Source organism: Monodelphis domestica, chromosome 4 (assembly GCF_027887165.1).
Source record: "Monodelphis domestica isolate mMonDom1 chromosome 4, mMonDom1.pri, whole genome shotgun sequence".
In the NCBI taxonomy this organism is placed as follows: Eukaryota; Metazoa; Chordata; class Mammalia; order Didelphimorphia; family Didelphidae; genus Monodelphis; species Monodelphis domestica.
Genome location: NC_077230.1, coordinates 451319019 through 451342581, shown reverse-complemented (window position 1 = coordinate 451342581; position 23563 = coordinate 451319019). Strand labels below are relative to the sequence as shown.

Sequence of the window (23563 nt, the reverse complement as noted above, 5' to 3'; positions counted from 1 at the left end):
CAGAAAATCGTGTCCTTATCCAATAACAAGGCCATTTGTTTATAATTACTTAAGCCCCAAATCTTCATAAATACATGTTGGTCAGCAATGCCTCTATCATGATCATCACCCAGAATTGTATTGCACTGTGTCTGCATGACTGTCAGGGGTCAAACAAAGCTGGAACAACTGCTCAGAAAAGAGACAAGTCATCTGCAGAAGAGTGTCCCATCCCAGGGCACCTGAACCTGCTACAGGTGCTGTTGCCCTGCTTTCCCCAAAGGACATCACAATTTTTTTGAGAAAGCAGGTGGGCTTTGGCTATTGATGTTCTTCCAACTTTACTTCTTCCTGCTCCTGCAACTGCCACTCTCTGTGGGCAGGGAAGTAGGGACTTCCTGCCACACAGAAAAGACTTTCAGCCCCACATACTATAGAGATGGGGATCTTGTTGTTGGAGGATTTTTTCCTCTACTTTTATATAAAATGGACAAATTCCCATATTGGAAAATGTTTTGGTTTCACCCTAAGGATATTATGAAACATCATCAGTAAGTACTTATTCACTTTTATTTTAGATACCTTTTTCAATAACAACCAGTTATTTTCATACTCTAACACCTACAATCTGCCATTGGAGAGAAAAAGAAAAACAGGGAAGACACTTATAGCAAATACATTCAGTCAAGCAAACAAGTTTCTATTTTAGCTATATCCAAGAACGAATGTCTGAAAATGGAGAGATATTCATCATCTTTCTATAAGGAAGTGTGAATATTCAACATAGTAAATCATCTGCAATCATTGTTGATCATTGCATTGCTTAGAGTTTTTAAGATTCTCGGTTTATTTGTTTTTATAATAATGCAGTTAAATTATATGCTGATTTCTAGGTTCTTGTGTCTTTGTACTATCTCAGTATGTACAAGGCTTTGGCCATTTCTGTGAAATTATCATTCTCCTTTTTCTACAGCTCAAATATATTCCATTATATCCACACATCAAAATTTGTTCAGCCATTCCCTAGGCAATGTATATCCTTTTAATGCTCAAATATTTGCACTACAAAATGAACATATGTATACACACACACACACACACACACACACACACACATATATATATATATATATATATATATATATATATATATATGTATATATATATATATATTATACATCAAGGTCCTTAACATTTTCTTTGCATTATTTTAGGTATTGCTTGGCCATAATATATCTACAATTCAGTAACATTTTGGCAATAGATACAAATTGCTATCCAGAATGTCAGCACTGTGACTATTATATTAAATTCCTCTTACATTTGTTTCTTTTTTCCAACTTTACCAATATGAGGCATATGAAGTAGAAATTCAGAGTTGCTATTACTTCCATTTTGCTGATCATTAGTCATTTGTAAAATTATTAATATCTTTAGATACTTTGGAATTCTGACCTAAAGGCCTACCTGTTTAAATCCTTTGAAATGCATCATTTTAGGACTGACACTTGTTTTTACAAACTTGGATCAATTCCTTACATATCTTGGAAATGAGACTTTTAACAATGTACTGTATGTATTTTTCCAGTTAAATGTTTTTCTTGTTATCTTAGCTAAACTGCATTTGTTTATGTGGAAAAGAATCTTATTTGTTTGATGTAATTGTAACTTTCAGTCTTGTTATCTTTGATCCTCTATGCCTCCTGTTTGGTCATGAACTATTTGGCAGCAGACAGATCTGAAAATCAATATATTCTATATTTCTCTCATTCATTTGTGATTTTATTTTTAATACCTAGATCAAATACCCCACTGGACAATATAAGGGTATATTATTTGAGATGAGTGGTTTTACCACATTTCTAAAAAATTGTTGTCTAATATTCACAATATTATTTGTCTTGTATTTCTTTATTAATCATTGAACTCAAATCATGCAATTTTTGAAAATTTATTTATTGATTTTGCAAATAATTCAGGTCATTCTCATAATACTTTTTGGATTTGAAATTGTAGTTGGTAGAGAACTGTTACTGTGATCAAAGTGTGATGATTAAACTGATTAAGCATAGAAAGAGAGTCTCCAGTACTGCCCCTGAGCCCTTGAGACAAGATAGGTTTTTAGATGGTCAAAGCTCTGGCGTCTGAGTCCTTGGCAGTAATAGAATAATTTTTTTCAGAATATAACACTGAACCTAAAGGAGAGTCTCAAAAAGTAGTTATGACCCTTGAGTAAGTGAGTGTGCACTTAGAATTGTACCTTAATAAAATGGAAGAAATTCTCCATTTAAAAATTTCAGTTCCTTTTGAGGGGAAAGAGTAGGACTAAAATTATTTCTTTTTCCTAACAATGTCCTTCCTATTACAGGTGGCAACCCAGACACTACTATCAGGTCCTGGCCTTGATGTTTGCTGTAGAAGAGATCAACAGGAACACCAAACTGTTACCCAATATGACCCTGGGATTCCACATCTTGAATGCCTATCACAATGATGAGAGAACCTTGGAGAGCTCCCTGGTGTGGCTGTCAGGCCAGGGACCAACCATTCCAAATTACAGCTGTGAGAGGCAGGGCAAGTCTATAGTGGTCATTGGAGGAGCCACTTCTGAATTGACTGTTGCCATGGGATCCCTACTTGAGCTCTATAGGTTTCCACAGGTAGGGATGTATATGTTCAATTAATTCTCTACTGCTTAAAGAACACAGAAAGGATTTGATGGCACTGCTACTTGAAATTTTGACTCTAAAAATGTGGGGGAATCCTAATGCATAATTTAACAACCAGGTGCCTCTCAGAGAAAGAATAGGAAACTCTTTATGTAAAAGAGAAAAGATTCATCACTTCATCAATACTTGTTGGAAGTAACAAATTGTCACCTACAGAATTAGTGAAACAATGCAATTAAATGGAAATGCTTATTAAACAACAAACATTTTCCATTCTCTGTAAACAGTATTAGAGACTCAAAAAGGTTAAAAAGTCAGAAAGCACTGACTTTATATCTTTTTGAGATAGGTAAAGATGTATGAAATACATGATCCCATAGGTGGAGGCCTGAATGATCGAAAGTATCTTAATAGGTAGAGTTAAAGAATTACTCCATTCCAGGAAAAAGAGGATGAAGGTAGCTGGTTGAGAAGGAAGGGTTAAAAAAAGACATTCATAGAATGCACTCTCTAATCTCATGTTTGGTTCCTATTCAGATCACCTATGGTCTCTTTGATCCACTCTTGAATGACCCAGTTCAGTTTCCTTCTGTCTATCAGATGGCCCCCAGGGACACCTCTCTTCCTTTTGCCATGGTTCGATTAATGCTGCATTTCAAATGGACCTGGGTGGGATTGGTTGCCTCAGATGATTCAAGAAGTGAGAAATTCATCAGAGATCTTCAAGAAGAAATGGTCAGAAATGATGTCTGTGTTGCTTTCATACAGAAGATCTTTTATGATGTGACAGAGGATGATGGTTATCTTTCTTATTTTCTCAAGAAACTGTTTTGTTCTACAGCCAGGGTAATTGTAATTTATGGAAATACAGATACACTACTGACCCTAAGGTTTAGCAAGGTTCCTCATACCCTTCTATACAGAATGTGGATTACCAGCAGTCACTGGGATATTGCCAAAAAACCAGGTTATGTCTATTTTGATAATTTCCATGGGGCTCTGATATTCTCAGATCAGACAAGTAAGATTCCTGGTTTCAAACATTTTCTGAAAACTACTAAGCCTGCCAAATACCCAGAAGATATCTTCCTTCAGAACTTCTGGAACTCAGCTTTTGGATGTGCATCTAAAATAGGAAAAGGAGATGAAGCTGTCTGTTCACCAAATGCTTCCTTGGACGCACTTACATTGAGCTATTTAGACATGACTATGTCTCACCAGAGTTACACTGTTTACAGTGCTGTATATGCTGTAGCCTTGGCCCTTCATGAAATGTTCTTGGTGATATCAGAAATGGAATCCAATAGCAATGGGAACAACTCAGGTACTTATCCCTGGAAGGTAAGATCTCCCCTTCAGGTACTGATTTTTAAATATCTGACTGTGGGCACTGTCGAATTCAGGAAAAAGAGATGAGATTAATAACTCAGGTCTCCTCATTAGTCAGTGAGTCACACTGTAGATTCAAGGCCCAGTAAGTCATTTCTGGCCATTTCAAAGTTGTAAATATTTCATTTGCCTGTTATCAGCTATAGAAATGAGAAGCAATTCAACTGGACCCTTAGTGTTTTGGGGATGTTTTGTGTTTTGTCTTTTACTTCTCTAATTCATTTTATGAAAGAGTAATCTGAGGTAAAGAAGGTTAAGTGATTTTTTAAGTTCACACTGCTAGGTAATAAGTAGATGAGGTCAAATACAAAATTATGAAAATGACTCTTCTTGACACCTGAACTCCAGACCTGGTACTTCATCCATTTTCCCACATAGCTGCCCACTAAAAATTCTTGAGATCAATGCTAGGTTGGGAGTCAAGATGGTGGCATAGAGGCAGCAAAAGTTCAGACCTCTGAAAACCCTTCCTTACAAATTACAAACTAAATGCTCCTAGCAGACTGAAAATCAAACCTAACAAAAAGGCAGAGCAAAGGAATCCTCCTGCAGGACTCAATTTAAAAGTATGCCCCCCCAAAAAAGCCAGAATTTGAGAACACTTGGATTTAAGGGGAAGGGAGAAGGAAGATCCCAGGTCCACCCCACCCCACCTAAACCACTAATCCTCCATTGGCAGCTAGAATCTCTGGGAGGGCAAAGGCACTGGTCTGGAGGGAGTACCATGTAGGTAAAGCTGTGCCAGTCTCAGAGCATCAAACACAGATGGTTTGTAAAGACTTAGAGAAGGAGTACAGAGTGGGCAGCCTAGATGCAGCAGTGGAGAACCTCCATATAGTTCTCCATTTCCAGGAGAATTTGGTCTCATGGCATACCCAGCCCATCCCAGCTTGACTTACTCCCATCAAAAGAATACAGAGAGTAGGGAAGGTCAAGCTCCAATACCCTTCCCCAAAGATTGCTGTACTTTAATCCAATCAAAGACTACAGAGGGCAGGGAAGCAAAAACTTCCATGCCCCTCCACCACAGACTGCACTGAGAAACTTGCTGACAAATCTCCAAGAGGAAAGACTGACAGAAAATTCCAAAACAAACAAACAAAAAAAAATAATGGGAGGAGCAAGAGCACAGACAAATGCAGGGAGTAAGGAAGGGGTAAAAATGAGCAAAGGACAAAAAAAGAAAAAAGAAATTACAATAGATAGCTTCTAAACAGGCAATGAACATAGAGCAAATGTAAAAGTGGAGTAGGGAAGACCAAGCTATATAATAGAAAACCCAGCAAAATGAACACAGGCTTTGGAAGAACTCAAAAAACAATTCAAAACATAATTAAGAGAGGCTGAAGACAATTGGGAAAAGAACTTAAAAATTAAAATCAGTCATCTGGAAACAGAGGCACTTGAACTAAAATGAGAAAATAGTGTCTTGAAAGCCAAAATCAAACAGCTTGAAAATGAGGCAAAGGAGATGAAAGATGAGGCAAAGGAGATGTAAGATGAAGCAAAGGAGATGACAGATGAGGTAGACAAGATGAAAGATGACCTCCAAAGAACACCAGACCATAAGGAGAAGGATGACCAAAAAGTCAATGATGAAATCCGGTCGTTAAGAACCTGAATACAACTAGAATCAAGTGACTTCACAAGGCAGCAGAACACTAGAAAACAAAACCTATAGAATGAAAAAACTGAGGAAAATATGAAGCATCTCATCCACAAAACAAAAGATCTAGAAAATGGTTCCAGGAGAGACAACTTAAGACTCATTGGGCTACCAGAACACCATGACAAAAGGAAAAGCCTGGACATCATTCAACAGAAAATTATCCCAAAAAATTGCCCTGATATTCTAGAACAAGAGGGAAAAGTGGAGATTGAAAGAATCCACAGATCACTTCCTATACTTAACCCCCAACTGACAATACCCATGAATATAATACCCAAATTCAAGAACTATCAAACCAAGGAAAAACAATTTCAAGTTGCTAAGAATTCATTCAGATACCATGGAACCACAGTGAGGATAACACAGAATAAGACTGCCCATTATCACCTCTGTTATTTAACATTGAACTAGAAACACTAGCTGTAGCAATTAGAGAAGAGAAAGCAATTGAAGGTATTAAAATAGGCAATGAGGCGACCAAGCAATCATTCTTTGCAGATGATTTCATGGTATACTTAAGGAGTCCTATAGAATCAACCCAAAAGCAAGCCTAAATAATCAATAACTTTAGCAAAGTTGCAGGATACCAAATAAACCCACATAAGTCATCAGCATTTCTATATATCTCCAACATATCTCAGCAGCAAGAATTAGAATGAGACATTCCATTTAAAATCACCCTAGTCAATATAAAATTTTTAGGAATCTATCTGCCAATACAAACAGAGGAACTATATGAACACTACTACAAAATACTCTCCACACAATTAAACAATTGGAAAAACATTTATTGCTCATGGGTAGGATGAGCTAACATAATAAAAGTGACAATCCTACCCAAATTAATTTACTTATTTGGTTCTGTACCCATTGAACTACTAAAATTCTTTTTTACTGAATCAGAAAAAAGACATAACACATTCATTTGAAAGAACAAAAGATCAAGGATGTACAGGGAAATTATGGGAAAAAATGCAAACACAGGAGGACTTGCAGTCATAAATCTCAAACTATACTATAAAGCAGTAGTCATCAAAACATTTTGGTACTATATAAGAGACAGAGAGGAGGACCAGTGGAATAGACTTGGGATAAGTGACCTCAGCAAAACAGTCTATAATAAGCCCAGAAATCCCAGCTTTTGGGACAAAAATCCACTATTTGATGAAAACCGCTGGGAAAATTGGAAGACTGTATGAGAGAGATCAGGTTTGGATCAACATCTCACAACCTACACATAGATAAACTCTGAATGGGTGAATGACCTGAATATAAAGAAGGAAACTATAAGCAAATTATGTGAACACAGAATAGTATACATGGCAGATCTTTGGGAAATGAAAGACTTTTAAAATAAGCAAGAGCTAAAAAACACCACAAAATGTAAAATCAACAATTTTGATTATATTAAATTAAAAAGTTTTGTACAAACAAAATCAATGCAACCAAAATTAGAAGGGAAGCAACCAATTGGGAAACAACATCATAACAAAAACATCTGACAAAGGTCTAATTAATCAAATTTATAATGAGCTAAACCAATTGTAAAAAAAAATCAAACCATTCTACAACTGATTAATGGTCAAGGGATATGAATGGGCAATTTTCAGTCAAAGAAATCAAAACTATGTATAAGCACATGAAAAAGTGTTCAAAATCTCTTATAATCAGAGAAATGAAAATCAAAACAACTCTGAGGTACCACATCACACCTAGCAGATTGGCAAACATTACAGCAATGGAAATTAATGAATGCTGGAGGAGATGTGGCAAAGTCAGGACGTTAATGCATTGCTGGTGGAGTTGTGAATTGATCCAACCATTCTGGAGGGCAATTTGGAACTATGCCTAAAGGGCACTAAAAGACTGCCTGCCCTTGGATCCAGCCATAGCATTGCTGGGTTTGTACCCCAAAGAGATAATAAGGAAAAAGACTTGTCCAAGAATATGCATAGCTGTGCTCTTTGTGGAGGCAAAAAATTGGAAAATGAGGGGATGCCCTTCATTTAGGGAATGGCTGAACAAATTGTGGTATATGTTGGTGATGGAATACTATTGTGCTCAAAGGAATAATGAAGTGGAGGAATTCCATGGGAACTGGAACAACCTCCAGGAATTGATACAGAGCAAAAGGAACAGAATCAGGAGAACCATGTACACAAAGAATGACAGATTGTGGTACAATTGAATATAATGGATTTCTCCATCAGTGGCAATGCATTGTTCCTGAACACCTTGGAGGGATCAATGAGGAAAAAAAAAACACTATCCAGATTCAGAGGAAAATCTGTGGGAGTAAAAACAGAGAAGAAAAAACAACTGCTTCAATTCATAGGTTGAGGGGATATGATTGGGATTGTAGATTCTAAATGAAAATCCTAATGCAAACACCAAAAACATGGAAATCGGTAGTGATCAAGAACACATGTAGTAACCAATGAAATTGCACATCTTCTATATGAAAGGTGGTTAAGGGAAGGAGGGAAAAATACAATTCTTGTAACCAAGAAATAATGTTCTAAATTGACTAAATAAATTAACTTATATTAAAAATATAACATACCATGCTGGAAATTTAAAAAAATTTTTCAATTAAAAAAAAAAAACGTTTTTGACAGGGAAGTTGTGACCATCAACACTTTATGCTCCAAGTCTCCAACCATCTCATGATATCAAAGCCAGGTATCTTTCCTTTCCCTAGCAGCCTTAGTGACTACAGAGCATCATGGTACAACAGATGGAGCCTTAGTTTTGAAGTCAGAAATCCTGGGTTCAAAACTTCCCTCTGAAATTTGTTTACCATTTATGAATGAATAATCCCATGATCTCCCTAGCTTTTATCATTAAATTTATAAGTTTCTTTAACGGACTCTAAGGGCCTTTCGAACTGGAGATCTATATCTTAATAAGAGATGTTGTCTCAAAACAAAGATTTCTCTATTCACTTTTCAAAATATAAATAGGAGAATGGGAATTTCCTTTAGATTTGTCTTTCATCTCCAGTACTGGCATAATGAATAGCTACACTGTCAGGCCCTTAATAGATGTTCGTTGAATTAAAAAGCCTCTTTAACTATAATCTTAGATTCCTGTTTCCCCTTTCTCTAATTCATCCTTTAGAGAGTTGACAGTAAATCAACCAGCAATTTAAAATTTCCTATTATATGACAATAAATATACTACACAATGGAGTTCTAAAAAAAAAAAGAAAAAACTCCCTACTCTGACGAACCTAACTATAGGGATCCAGGTATGAACTAACCTTGAAATAATCATTGATGTATTCAAAAACTGACTCTTTTAAACAATACGCTCTTGTAGCAAACTTAATGATTGGTTACTTAAGCCTTATAACAAAGTGTAACTATGAGCTTATATGTTGACCACTCCCTATGCCTCCAATCCAAAAGTCAGTTGGTTCTATGGAAGGGGCACTGAGGCCTAAATTACCTTAGCCTACACCTCTTTGATCTTTTGGGTGTTAACTGAGACTATGTTTAATTCTCTGCCATGTCACATGTTCATCAACTACCTCCCATCACTCATTCCTTGATTCTCCAATAAAAGATTGGGGACACTTGTACCTCTCCCTTTCCACCAACAGAGGATCATACACACTGGAGCCAATGTTGCTGAACTCTTTGTCTCTGAGTCTTTCTTCCTTTGTTGTGTTCCTCTCTCTTAAAACCCCTCCACTCATTTTCTCTCAATCTCCAGTTTCCCTTCTCAGGTGTTCACCCATGAATATATAGATTTGTGGCTGCTGTACAGCTACACTAACAAAGGAGATGACAACATAGAAATATATCTGTGTGTATATATATATGTGTGTGTGTGTGTGTGTGTGTATGTGTGTGTGTGTCTGTATACACACACCCATATGGACATACATGTATATGTTTATATATATATATATATATTTGTTTCATTGAATAGGTATATATTTATATATTCAAAAAATTTTATAAAATATAAAAATACAGAATATGTTTTCTATAAGTATATATGCAAAATAAATGATTAAAGAGTGATGACATAGATTGGCAAAATAATCTTCCTAAAAAACATCTAATCATGTCACTTTCCTGATCCAATATGATATCCTTTTGCTCAAGATCCATCAATGGCTCCATAGAGCCTTTAAAAAATTAAAATGCCAAATTGGAATTGAAAGTTCTTTCTCTCTACTTTTGGCTAACATGATGATTTCACACTATATGTCTTTTTTGAAAAATCTTTTACACATTATACTTTTTAACACAATATGTGTCTATCAAATACAGCCTACAGGAGATGCTAAATGATCACACTATTGCAAATATTAATAATCTGTAAATAGGTCTTTATTAATGATACATGTAAATGCTAGTTGAATTGCTCATTAAATATGGGAGGAGAGGAGTGGAAGAATACAAATCATGTAACCATGGGAAAGTATTCTAAATTAATCAATTAAATACATACATTTTAAAAAGTAAAAAGAAAATAATTGACTACAGTCTGTTCTCTGAATTTAGGTTTGCATCCCCCAATTACATATCTTTGCAAAGACCCCTTAAGTTAAGCCTGAGATGGACTTCTGCTTCCCATTTGGTTCCCAGAATCTCCAGCTTCCTTACAGGCTAAACTTATATTCTTGATACTTGAAAATTCTTTCTTCATTTCCTAAACAAATGAGATGTTATATTTAAAAAGAACTTAGCACAGTGTCTGGGCATAGAGTTCCTTTGGTGTTCTTGATCAAGGAAATTTGGACAGAGGATCAGGGCTTAGGGCCTGAGTGTAGAGTCAGCTCATAGTCTTGATATTTGCAAATTCTTTCTTCATGTCCTAATCAAACAAGATATTATATATGAAAAGAACTTCACACAGTGCTTGACACATGCAAGGTGCTATATAAATGCTTCCTCCTTCCCTCTCTATTTGATAATATTTTCTTCCTTCTGGAATCATATGGTATTATAATATAATAATTAAAATGGGTTTGATAAATAAATTTTTTTTAAATTGTTGTGTTGCTGTTTATAAAAATTAACTCAAGTCACAAGGCTGTTAGTAGCTTTAGTAACTTTATTGCTGCAAGGTATAAATAGTAAAGGAGGATATGTCAAAAGGAGAGAGAAAATATTGTCTGGGTAAATTCCCTAAATCTGTATGTGAGTGCCTCACTGAAGAGATCATCCTACTGAAGACAGGAGAAGAGCAGAAAGGTCTGTGTCTCTGGCCAGAAGCAAGTCACTGAAGTCAAATTCCTTGAGCCACCAATGCTGAAGTCCTTCAGCTCAGAAGTCCAACACAGAGACACCTGCACAGCAGAATCCCACTTTAAGTAAGAGCCACCAACACAGCAGAATGAATCAGAATGCCCTGGACTGAACTTTATAAGCAGTTTTCTCCACATCACTTTCTGACTCTGGTTTCTACTTCCTTTCACTGTGGGCTGGTCTATCACATCTCAGGAACCATTCAGAGCTCCATAATTTGCCTGGTACTGCCAAGAAGGCTGTGCCATTCCCTGAGGGTGTAAACTTTTATCAAGAGGATCCTTCAATTCATGACTGATGAAATTAAAAGAGTGGAGCATTCCAAGTACTTCATTGATTAAGTTAAGATAAAAAAGAAATCCCTTTCATAGTATTTATTTTTCTGTTTCAATGTAGTTGCCTTCAGTAGAATGTAAGCTCCTTTACTGCAAATACTTTTGATTTTCCTTTAATACTTGTAGGACTCAATCTATTGGTTTTTAAATTGTTCGCAATGAATAAATGATTTTGAACACTTATTAGACTGCATTGGAAGGAGACTCACAAACGAGAGGAGGACACTCTGTAGCACCTCAAATACTATGAACCAGCATTGCAAGATCTCTTTCTGTGCATCCTTTCCCAGCTTAACTTTCATGCAACACAGAGTACCCTTCTTGCCTTTTTCTCTCTTTTCAAATATTTCTACCAAAACCTTGTAATTAGACACAACCTTCTAATCTAGTGAGGCCTTTTTAGATCCTGCTTCTGTTATCCAATTTATTAGGAATCCATCAGTTTTGTGACAATTGAAAAGTCTAAGAATGTACTATTCCAGCTTTTATCCAGCTATTTGATAAAAAAAAGCATTTAGAAAAACTAAAGTCTAGTACTCATCCCTGAGAGACTCACCTGCTGAACTTTTCATGTTCTTCATTTTTAGCTCCACTCCTTCCTGAAGAACATCCAGTTTAACAACAGTGCTGGGAACCTCGTAGTCTTGGCTGAGAAGAAGAACTCTGTGGCAAATTATGATATTCTCAACTATGTGACCTTTGGTAATGACACTGAAGTTCTGGTCAAAGTGGGAGAGTTTGTTTCTGAGGCTCCAGCTGGTCAACAGTTCATTATCCAGCAGAAGGCAATAGTGTGGCCCAGAACATGGGGAGAGGTGAAGAATGATTGAAATGTTTCTTTAATGAAAGATGTAAACTTAAGCACATAGCACACCAGAATAGTCACTAGCATTTTTCACACCTGGTTCAAATGGCACAAAAATTCCCTGCAAGAAGCAGCTTGAAAATCAAGTTTTTACAACAAATTCAGCTGAGATGATGATGAGACAAGAGTACCAAGATAAATTCTCTTGAGTTGAATAGCCTAAGAGACAGTGAGATTAATACACTGCACAGATGTTAAAGGGGGAAGCAAGAGAATCTGCCTGGTCCATAGCAGTCACAGAAAAAGGATGTAGGCTCATTCAGAAAATTCAATTTAGAGCTAATGATTCTCGATCAATGTCTGCTATACCCAGCAAAGTTTTGATGGTATAGTAGTGCTCTTAGTGATATCAGGCCTCTAAATATTTAGGATTTTTGGAAGAGAACGTTGTGTTATCCAAATTACCATTCTTGATCCCATTATGGGGAACAACATTTCCCTTTTTCATGTTAATCCATATACCACTCTTAGAAATATAATAGCTACCTTTACTATCTAATTCTCTTACTTCCACAGGCCACTAAAAGATGAATTATATAGTCATCAAATCAAAAGGTGACAAATCTAGACTGTAGAGTACCATGGAGGAGGCCAAAATTCCTGCTTAAGTCAGTACTCAGTCACATGGAAGTGTTATGTGGATGAAACAATATTATTCAGAGAATTGAAGTTTGTCTAAAAGCATATGTTGTATAGGGCAGAGTGAGGGATTTGTAATTGTTATTACATGAAACAATCCCTTAATCATTCATCCATTCATCTATGTATTCATTCAAACACTATTTGTAAAGAATACTACTTGAGTTGAGTCCTGGTTGGATGCCTGAAAAGTTACAACAATAATACAAGTATCTTCCATGAGTGGTTTCTTCCTATTTCACCTTAGAGATTGCATTTTTGAGAACATTACAATTGCTCAGAAATCCTGGCTAGAAATAATTAAATCTTTAAGCTTAGTTTTAGGACCCCACCCTACTTGACTTTCTTTTGCCTGCCTTCTTGTTCATGATAAAGGCTTAATTCATATTCCTAGTAATATTTGATTCACCAAAGATCATATGAAATTGTACACTTTGCAAAGACACATCAAGGGAAGGTGGATTAAAAACCTGGCATTTTCCTTAGACAGCCTTCTATCTAGGTCATCTGCTGCAAAATGTGTATAGAGCTGGAGATCCCTATGGATTCTCTCTTCTTTGCCACATTGACTGAGGTCTAACTTTAGTCCTCAGTGATATAATGGAAAAACCAAGTTTACTCTAAACATTTCACTTCCAGAAAACTAGAATCTTTGGTTCTAAGAATTCTGTCTTTTTATTCAAATGATGGGTTTTTAACTGATTCAAAAAAGTTTATAAACCTTTTTCATATTTGATTCTGATTGAATCAAATCAATTGAACAGTGTTCCTACTTCATGTATATGATCACTTTTAAATAGGAGTAATAAAAAATTAAGTGCTCCCCTTGCAGTACACACTCATATACACACATGAACACACACATGCAGACTGAGACACACACATAGAGAGAGAGACAGAAAGAGAAAGTGTAGAGATAGATATGGAGGCAGGGAGCCAGAGACAGAGATAATCAGAGAGAGAGAAAGAAAGGTTTACTATGACTAATACTAAGACACTGGAGTCTCAAACCTCAAATACTTCTTCTTTGTGGGGGCAGAATCTGCATTATCCTTTTTAAATACATTCCCAATACTTTGTATGTTAGTTAGGTAGTTCATCAGGTAGAGTGACAGCCAAGGGATCAGGAAGATCTGATTTTAAATCATTTTGGTGACACTAAATGTATAACCCTTGCCACACCACTTAACCATTTTCCCCTTACTTTCCTCATTTAAAGAATGAGAAAGAAGTAAATTCAAAACCACTCCATTGTCTTTGCCAAGAAAAGCACAAATCAGGTCACAAAGGGTCAGACACAACAGAAATGACTAAAGAGAAATACTTGTACTAAAGAGTCTTGGGGAAAGTCTCTGTTGATAGTAAATTCTAGTCACTAACATTATTCACCCTCCAAATGCTTTCATATACCAATATAGAAGGGGATTTGGGGTGGGACACCTCCACACCCCAATTCATATACTAAAAGCTTTTTCTTCTCCATAAGAGGAAAGCAATGCAGCTACTTTGATCTTTAGCAACTTGTGTCTTTTTTTTTCAAGGTAACTGATCCAAGTTTTTGCAGATAGGAATGTTATATCCATGAAAAATAGCATTGGTAGGCTTTTCATAATAAGCAGATTATGTTTGTAGCTAAAAACAAAGTAAAATTAGATAACAAAGCACATTAAGACTCAAATATGCTGACTCCAAAGAACATCATTATGACTTGGATTCTTTTTGTGTAGCCTCTTCCCTCCATATGTGACAAAGTCTGTAGCCCAGGATTCCACATAAAAGCCCAGGAGGGATCGCCTGTCTGCTGTTTTGACTGTGCACCCTGCCCACAGGGGCAGATTTCCAACCAGACAGGTAAGTCTGTGGAGAAACTCATAGCAAACACATATCAAGAGACACAAAATAAAGCTGGGTGACACTCAGGTCATATTCTAATAATGGAAAATTAAATTTCTTTGGAACATGTCATGAAAGAAAACCCAGGAGAAAGCTCAGAAAGATCAAACAGATTGAGAGTCAAGAGTGATCAATGTTAGTGATGGTTGGTGTATTTGATGTCCACCAGATTGGATATTTCTGACTGTTTTTGCGTGGCACAATTACTCAGGGATAAATTTCTAGAAATGCCTTCTGACACTGATCATTACTCTACATCACCATTACATGAATATAGGGATTTAGAATTTTCAGGGGCTCTTTTCTCACAAGACCCCAATGAAACACTAGTTGTATTGAAGAGAAAGAAAATGGGACCAACTGTAGTAACACAGTTATTAAGAAGAGTTCAGAATCAAACCCAGGACACTGCACAGAATTCCAACACATTTTCAAATTCATCTCAACTGTTTCTCCTGGGTGCTTCCATGTATTTTGCACAATGCATGCCAAGAAGGCTGGTTTCTGTTTCTCTTTGACCTCATTCAGGGCCAAGTTTCTCCTCATTTGCCATATGGCTTGGATCTCTGAGAACAAAACAATATACTTTAAAGAGTATAAAGCTGAGTAAGCAGCCAGAAGTTTAGAAAATCAATGCCTACATAAGGAAAATGGGAAGTAAGATAGCCTATGGAAATAATATGACCTAGAGCAATGTCTCAAGGAAAAAAAACAACCTCTGTGAAGGATGTTCTTCCAATATTCTTTGGAAAGGAAAGTGTTTGGGAGGATGCTCTCTCTTCTGCACTATATCAAAGAAAGTGTTAATTTTCAAAGGTGTGTCTCCTGACCATGACAGGAAGATACCCGGGACACTCTTGTTATAACCTAAAATGGTGGGAATTGATCAGTGACCTGCCCATATACACTTTGCATTGGGGGAAGGATTACTCTTTTATTATAAATTAATGGACTGGACAAGGATTTAATCTGAAAAGTGGAAGGACCCCAGCTTCCATGAGATCCCAGGTATATCATACTGTAATGGGAGAAATGAAAAGGTGTGAACTAAATTCAAGAGTGTAGTCCCCAGGAATTAGTAGTCAATTCCAAATGACTTTTATGGTTGTTTAATTACGAAAGGAGAAAGAATGTAAGCAAGAAAATCAGAGAGAGAACATATTTACTTGGCCTGGTCCAAACCATGCAGGGCTTAAGGAGCCCCAACAAAGAGGTCCCAGAGGTAAATCAAAAAAGGGTTTTAGCCATGATGTCTCCTCTGAGACAAGAGGCCTCTCTGGAGGCTAGTACATCCAGAACAAACCAGGGAAAGGAGTCAGCAATTTTTCACTCATCCACGTGGTAGTCCTAATAGAAAATAGAAAGCAGTCTGCAGTCAGAGCTCCTCCAGGGTCCTTCAAAGTCAAGCTCCAAGTCAAAAGACCACCTCACAGGAGGTTCTTCCCACTTATAAACACCATTCTGTCATCACTTCCTGTGACTTCCTTCCATTTTACATGGACCAATTACAGCTAAAGCTTCGTTAGAACTGCCCAGTGGGCACTCACTCAAATCTGATTCATCACTTACTAAGGTACATGTGGGTTATAGTCAATACATAAGGAGAAGTGGGGTGTGTACACTTCTGGCAATTAAACCTAAAATTCCACAAGAAAGAATTAATCCCATCTTCACAATACCCAAGTGGTCATCCACTTTCTGCTTCAAGATATACAAGAAGGGGATAACCATTAGTTACTCTCAATGCAGTTCACTAAATTTTTAGAACACTCATTATTAAGATTTCCTTCACAGAGAATTTAAATTTCTCTTTTCTCAATTTCCTGGGTTGCCCTCTAGCAAAGCCCTTGTAAAAATGAAGATTTGAACCCCGGAATTTAATTCCCAGGAGTCCTTGGTAGCTCCCAGAATTACCCATAATCCCACCAGAGGTCCTCACCTGGGCCAGAGTAAAAGGGGTACTTATACCAACTGTATGACACTCCCTCTCTCTTCCTGCTTCTGCTTCTGAACTCATACAGATGTCAACCAGGCAGGCAAGATGTGAGAGGCTATGAATGGGCTCTGTGCCCTACTCACGTGCTTTTCTTATTTTGTATTTTCTTTATTTCTTAATCTTTAACAAACCTCACAAAAATATAATACTTTTAGCGAAGAACCTAATTTTAACTATTCCACCTTCTAGCTACTCCTTCCTTTAATATAAATCATTTTAATACAAAGAATCACCTTTTCTTTCTTCTGAATCTTTGTTCCCAATCTAAGCATGCATAGTTCCTTCCATCAATATTCTTAGAACACTCAGAGTTGAGGTCCAGGCAAAGAATTTAAGAGTTGAGTTGGTAAAGCCCAAAAGACTTCTTGTCAGCAGCTAATGGCATATAGATAGATCATCAGAGATGAATTCATCATCAACAAGAAAGGTAAAGGAATCAAAGCCTTTAAATTTAAAGTGACTGCATCTCCACTAACAGTTTCAGAAGAGCTCAGGGAAGACTCAATATGCTTATTGAGCACAATTGAATTATTTTCCTGAGTGAAACATCTATAAAGAACAGATAGATACCAGATGAGGGGATAGACACTTAAAAGATAGATTGTCAGAGTCCAAGAAATCATTTCAACAATAAACTGGATTTCTTTTCTTTCTGACATATTACTATAACATTTTTATTTTAATATTATATTATTTTTAATAATAATGTCTCATATTAATAAAGTAAGGATAATACTTACATAATATTTGGCTATTATATAGCACTTTTAAAGGGGTTAGAAAACATTTTACATTTGTTAACTCATTTAATCCTTATAACAATTACATGAGGAAAAGGCCACCATTTTCCTCATTTTACAAGAGATGAAATTCAGAAGAAAGAAGTTAAATTGATTTCTAGAATAACAAAACTACTTATTATATGAGAAAAGATTCAATGAAATCAATTAGAGAAATTTATAGTATTAAAATATCCATTTGGGACCCACTTATAGGGAAGGTATGGACACCAGCCATTCTAAGACCTTATTGTTCTCTTCAGACAGAGATCAATGCATGAAGTGCCCTGAGGACCAATATCCAAATATGGAGAGGATTCACTGTCTCCCCAAAAGGGTGACTTTCTTGGCCTATGAAGAAACCTTGGGCATGGCCTTGGCCTCCATAGCTGTTTGCTTCTCTCTCCTTACATTTCTGGTTCTCTGGGTCTTTGTGAAGCACAAAGATACCCCCATAGTCAAAGCAAACAATCGAGATCTCAGCTACATTCTCCTCTTCTCCCTTTCCTTATGCTTCCTTTGTTCCTTGTTCTTCATTGGCCGCCCCACTGCAACAAATTGTCTCCTCAGACAAACAACATTTGGAGTCATGTTCACAGTGGCCGTCTCCTCTATTCTGGCCAAAACCATCACTGTGGTTCTGGCCTTCAGAGCCACCAGACCAGGTAGCAAGAGCAGGAGATGGGTGGGCTCCAGAGCACCCATCTCTCTTGTTGTCTTTTGTACCTTCATTCAAGTCATGCTCTGTGCAATCTGGCTCCTGCTCTCTCCCCCATTCCCTGATTCAGACACAAATTCTGACCCTGAGAACATCATCCTTGAGTGCAATGAGGGCTCTCTCATTGCCTTCTACTCTGTCCTGGGCTACATAGCACTCTTGGCCCTAGGGAGCTTCACTGTGGCTTTTCTAGCCAGAAATCTCCCTGATACCTTCAATGAAGCCAAGTTCATCACCTTCAGCATGCTTGTGTTCTGCAGTGTCTGGATTTCCTTCCTGCCCACATACCAGAGCACCAAGGGGAAGATGATGGTGGCTGTGGAGGTCTTCTCCATCTTGAGTTCCAGTGCTGGCTTACTAGGTTGCATCTTCATTCCCAAGTGCTATGTAATCCTTCTACAACCACAGAAGAACACCAAGAAATTTTTAAAGAATAATCCCATTTCTTGAGACAAGAACCATTCAGAAAATTTCTGCAGTTCTCCCACTAATAACAAGATGTTTTTAAAAATTAATTAGTCTTGCGTAGAAATATCTGAATTTTCCCCCCACTGAAAATCCTTTAGCTGCTCTCTTTGCAGTGGTAATGAACTAAAAATAGGAGGGATACTCATCAACTGGGTAATGGGTAAAGGAGTTGTGGCCCATGTTTGTAATGAAATACTAGTCATCAATAAAAAATGACAAATGTATTAATATTTTGAATACATAGGAAAGACCAAAATGAAATGAAAAATGAAATAAACAAAACCAAAAGAACATTATAGAGAGTAACTGAGACATAGTTTGAATAATAACTTAATGTCCACCTCAAGAGAAAGAAATGTTAAATAGAAACATGATAGATATAGTATATATACACACATATATGTACACATATGATTAAAAATTCCAAAAGACGGAGTTTTCATTTCATAGAATCAACTTCAGGCAAACAATAACCAGCAAAATATATTGTCAATGATGTATCAGTGATCAAAGACAAAGATACTTAGCATCTTGAGCCATAAAATATAATTTTGGATGTTTGTTATACAGCCCTCCTCTAACCATCTTCTCTTGGTGAATATCTAATGAGATGGAAGAAAGATTTTCCCTCAGTCCCTCCCTGATTGTTTCATGACACTAACAGGAATCATGCCTGGTCAGAGCCCTTGGTATTCTGGAGAGGAAGATGAAGTTGGGGCTGAATAAGTTTTGATCTCCATAGCTCATTCCAATTTGGAACTCAAGGATGGCATCTTGTTGCCTGCACACATTCTCAGTTTGAACCAGTCTTCTTTACCAGGCAAAATATCTTCAATTTCAATCACCCCAATTTGTAAGATACTCTTAGGCATGGAATGTAAAAGCATTTCTTGACTTTCTTAGAAACAAAGAGATAGAGAAAGAGGTTTAAAAGACAGACTCAACCTCAATTTCAAACTTAGAAATAAAATATTATTACTTATATATAAATACATATGTTGTGTCACTTTCTCCTTTTGCCTCTAGAGATCTCTGTCTCTTTTACCCAACTATATTTCTATCTCATCTCTGTGTCTCTGTATGACTTTCTTGCTCTTACTCTCATTCTCTTTCTTTCGTTCTCTGAATGAAGAACAGAAGAGCAATAAAGTAGTGAAATGAGAGAATATTAACCTCAATTTAAGAAGATAGAATTCAATAAGGATGTGTGTGTGTATGTGTGTAAAATCCTACACAATTTCAAAAATGTAATTTCACAAATATCTAGCTAAAACCATCACTGTGGTTTTGGCCGACAGAGGCACAAGACCAGGCAGCAAGAGCAGAAAATGGGTGGGATCCAGAGGGCCTATCTGTCTTGTTGTCTTTTGTACCTTCATTCAAGTCTCACTCTGAACAATGTGGCTGTTTCTCTCACCCCCATTCCCAGCTGCAGACACACACTCTGACCCTGAGCACATCATCCTTGAGTGCAATGAGGGCTCTCTCATGGCCTTCTACTCAGTCCTGGTCTACATAGCATTCTGGGCCCTGGGGAGCTTCACTGTGGCTTTTCTAGCCAGAAATCTCCCTGACACCTTCAATGAAGCCAAGTTCATCACCTTCAGCATGCTTGTGTTCTGTAGTGTCTGGCTTTCCTTCCTTCCCACATGCCAGACCACCAAGGGATAGATGATGGTGGCTGTGGAGGTCTTCTCCATCTTGAGTTCCAGTGCTGGCTTACTAGACTGCATCTTCATCCCCAAGTGCTATGTAATCCTTCCATAGTCAGAGACGAACACCAAGAAATTTTTAAAAAATAATCTGAATCTCTGAGACAAAAAACTTTCAGAAACTGTCTGCATTCCTCCCATGAATAACAAGATGTTTTAAAAATTAATTAGTCTTGCTTGAAAATGTCTAAATTTTCCCCAGCTGAAAATATTTATAGCTGTTCTCTTTGCAGTGGTAATGAACTAAAAATAGAGGGGATACTCATCAATTGGATAATGGATATAGAAGTTGTATCACATGTTTGTAATGAAACACTACTGACCAATAAAAAAATGGCAAATTAATTAATTTTTTTAAATACATAGATAGACCAAAATGAAATTAAGAATGAAATAAGCCTAACAAAAAGAACATTATAGAGAGCAACTGAGACATTGTTTGAAAAATTACTTAATGTTCACCTCAGGAGAAAAAACTGTCAAATAGAAACATGATATATATAGTACACACACACACACACACACACACACACACACACACACACACACACACACACACACACACACACATATATATATGATTAAAAATTCTAAAATACTGAGTCCCATATAAGAGAATCAACTCATTGGTCAGGCTAACAATAAACAGTAAATTATTTTGTCAATGATGTCTCAGTGATCAAAGACAAAGATATTTAAATTTAACATCTTGAGCCATAAAGTATAATTTTGGAAGCCTGTTATACAGCCCTCCTCTAACCATATTCTATTGGTGAATATCCAATTAGAAGGAGGACTAATTTTCCTTCAGTCCCTCCTCAATTGCTTCATGACACTAATGGGAATAATGCCTAGTCATAACATTCTAATACCCCTTGGTGTTCTGGACAGGAAGATCAAGTTGGGTATGAATAAATTTTGATCTCCATAGCTCATTTTAATAGGGAACTCAACAATGACATCTTGCTGCCTGCACACATTTTCAGCTTGAACCAGTCTTGTTTACCAGGGAACATATCTTCAATTTCAATCACCCCATTTCGTAAGATGCTCTGAGGCATGGAATGTAAAAGCATTTCTTAGACTTTCTTAGGAATAAAGAGCTAGCAAAAGAGATTTGAAAGACAGACTCAAGCCTCAATCTCAATTTCAAAGTTAGAAATAAAAAGGTTTTACTTATATATAAATATTTTGTGTCATTTTCAACTTCTGTATCTTGAGCTCTCTGTTTCTTTTTTCCACCCCTATCTCTATCTCATCTCTGTGTTTGTATGACTTTCTTGTTCTTACTCTCATTCTCTGTCTCTCTTTCATTCTCTGAAAGATGAAGTCAAGAGCCATAAGGTAGTGAACTGACAGAATATTAACTTCAATTAAGAAGATAGATTTCAATAAGGATGTAAGTGTGTGTCAAGTCCTACAGAATTTCAAAAGTGTAATTTCACAAATACACAGTTTTAGCACAATATATAAATCAGTGAAATTATCTTTATTATCTGTCTCTGTATTTGTCTCTCTCTGTCTCTTACTCTGTCTTTCTATCGGCATCCCATGGGCAAGAGCAAATAAAATCTTGAAAGGACAGAATAGTGCCCACAGTAGAGGATAATATAATTCAGTAAAGATATATTAGAAATCATATACAAACTCAAAATTTTCACAAATACTGGATTATGGCTCAATGTAAAATCAATGCAATTTACTTTGATTCCTGGAAAAATTCTGGAATAAGTTGTGACAAAATTAGTTCTAGACCCCAGTAAAAGGAAAGGATGATTACAAAGGACTCATGATGAATATGCTGTACTGCTCCCACACCTCCTGACAGACAGGTGATGGAAACAGAGAATAAATTGAGACATGTATCATGATACGACAAATGGAAAGATTTCTTTTGCTTCACTACTATTACATTTCATTGTGGTTGGACTCTGAATATTTATAGTGTTGGTCACCAGCAATTTAATTTCTAAATTCCAAAATGAATTCCTAAAGTAAATGGAATTTGTGGTAGTTTATTTACAATAGAAGAAAGATATTAAGGAAGAGAGAAGAGGGGAGAGACAGAGAGGTAAATCTCTGGCTTCTTCTGATATCAGTTAGAAATTCTAAGCCCCTGTGTGATAATTAAAAACTTTGGGAGCAAGGGAAATATATAACAATTATGACCGCTGAAATATGTTTTCTACTGTGTCTTGGTTTTATATGAATATAAGATGGTAGCCAGGGAATATATTCCCAATTTATGAATATGCCCAAGCCAACTGGGTTTTACAGAGAAATTTAATTTATAATACACTGATTAATCAATAGAAAAAGAGAGAAAGTAAGAAAGGAATAAGAATGAAGAGCCTCAAGCCAATAAGGCCTACACCTCAGTCCTAAGAGATAAATCATTCAGTTGGTTTTATCACTCACCCAAGATCTCTCTAGGTAAGGCTTCTCATGCCAACCACAGGCTCCAACTTCAAAAGAGCCTCCTTTCAAGAAAATGTTTCCAGAGAATTCTCCTCCTGACTCCTCCTGAGTTCTCCTTCCACAACCTCCTTCAAGAACTCTCCAGGAGCTCTCCCTCCAGGACCTCTCTACTCTCAGACCTCCTCCAGAGCATCAACCTTCTTCAGTCCTCAGACCCCCCATATCTTTAAGCCAATCATCTAAGTTCCCTCCCCTCAGTTCTCCCATCTACCAATTACTGTCGATGTCTCCCCTGTGCCAATGGTAGCTCTAGCTTAACCCAGGACCGCCCAGAGGTCTGTCTCCTTTGCACATGTCTGTTGAAGGTCATATTCTCAAATAATTAAATCTTGATCTCTGCTGCAGCCCTTCCTAAATCCTGTTACTCTGAGTAGGGTGGAGATTGTAGTTTCAAGACCTGGTTCTGTCATTCCAAGTATCTCTATTGTATCAATTCTAAAATCAATCATGACTCAAAGAACTTCCTGTTCTATGCTTAAGCATAGGTCAAAGCCCTTTCCATTGTTTAGCACAAAGGTTTCTGTCCTAAAGTAGTCTTAAGTAGGGAGGAGAAGGATCCTCCCATGCCAAGGAGTTTCATATTCCAATAGACTTCTTAACTATCAGTAGGAAATTTTTTCAAGTATGAAATTTCCCAATAGGGAAATTTCCAACATTCATAAGTCTAAAAAATTTTAAGGTTTACACCTCACAGGGGGGAAATGATCTCA

The 23563-nt window shown here is 36.8% G+C and overlaps 1 protein-coding gene across 1 annotated transcript; it reads left to right on the top strand.

Moving 5' to 3' along the window:
- The first annotated feature begins 306 nt into the window (after positions 1-306).
- On the top strand, positions 307-18645 carry LOC130454051 (vomeronasal type-2 receptor 26-like). The gene is made up of 6 exons (XM_056796933.1): positions 307-530; positions 2348-2639; positions 3186-3989; positions 11893-12120; positions 14537-14664; positions 17745-18645. Exons 1-6 carry the CDS (start codon positions 307-309, stop codon positions 18643-18645), a joined length of 2577 nt encoding a protein of 858 aa, XP_056652911.1.
- Positions 18646-23563: the final 4918 nt, after the last annotated feature.

Coding starts and splice junctions, on each gene's coding strand:
- LOC130454051 (XM_056796933.1), top strand. CDS start 307: ATGTTCTTCCAACTTTACTTCTTCCTGCTCCTGCAACTGCCACTCTCT. Junction 531..2,347: donor GATATTATGAAACATCATCA/GTAAGTACTTAT, acceptor TTCCTATTACAG/GTGGCAACCCAGACACTACT. Junction 2,640..3,185: donor AGCTCTATAGGTTTCCACAG/GTAGGGATGTAT, acceptor GTTCCTATTCAG/ATCACCTATGGTCTCTTTGA.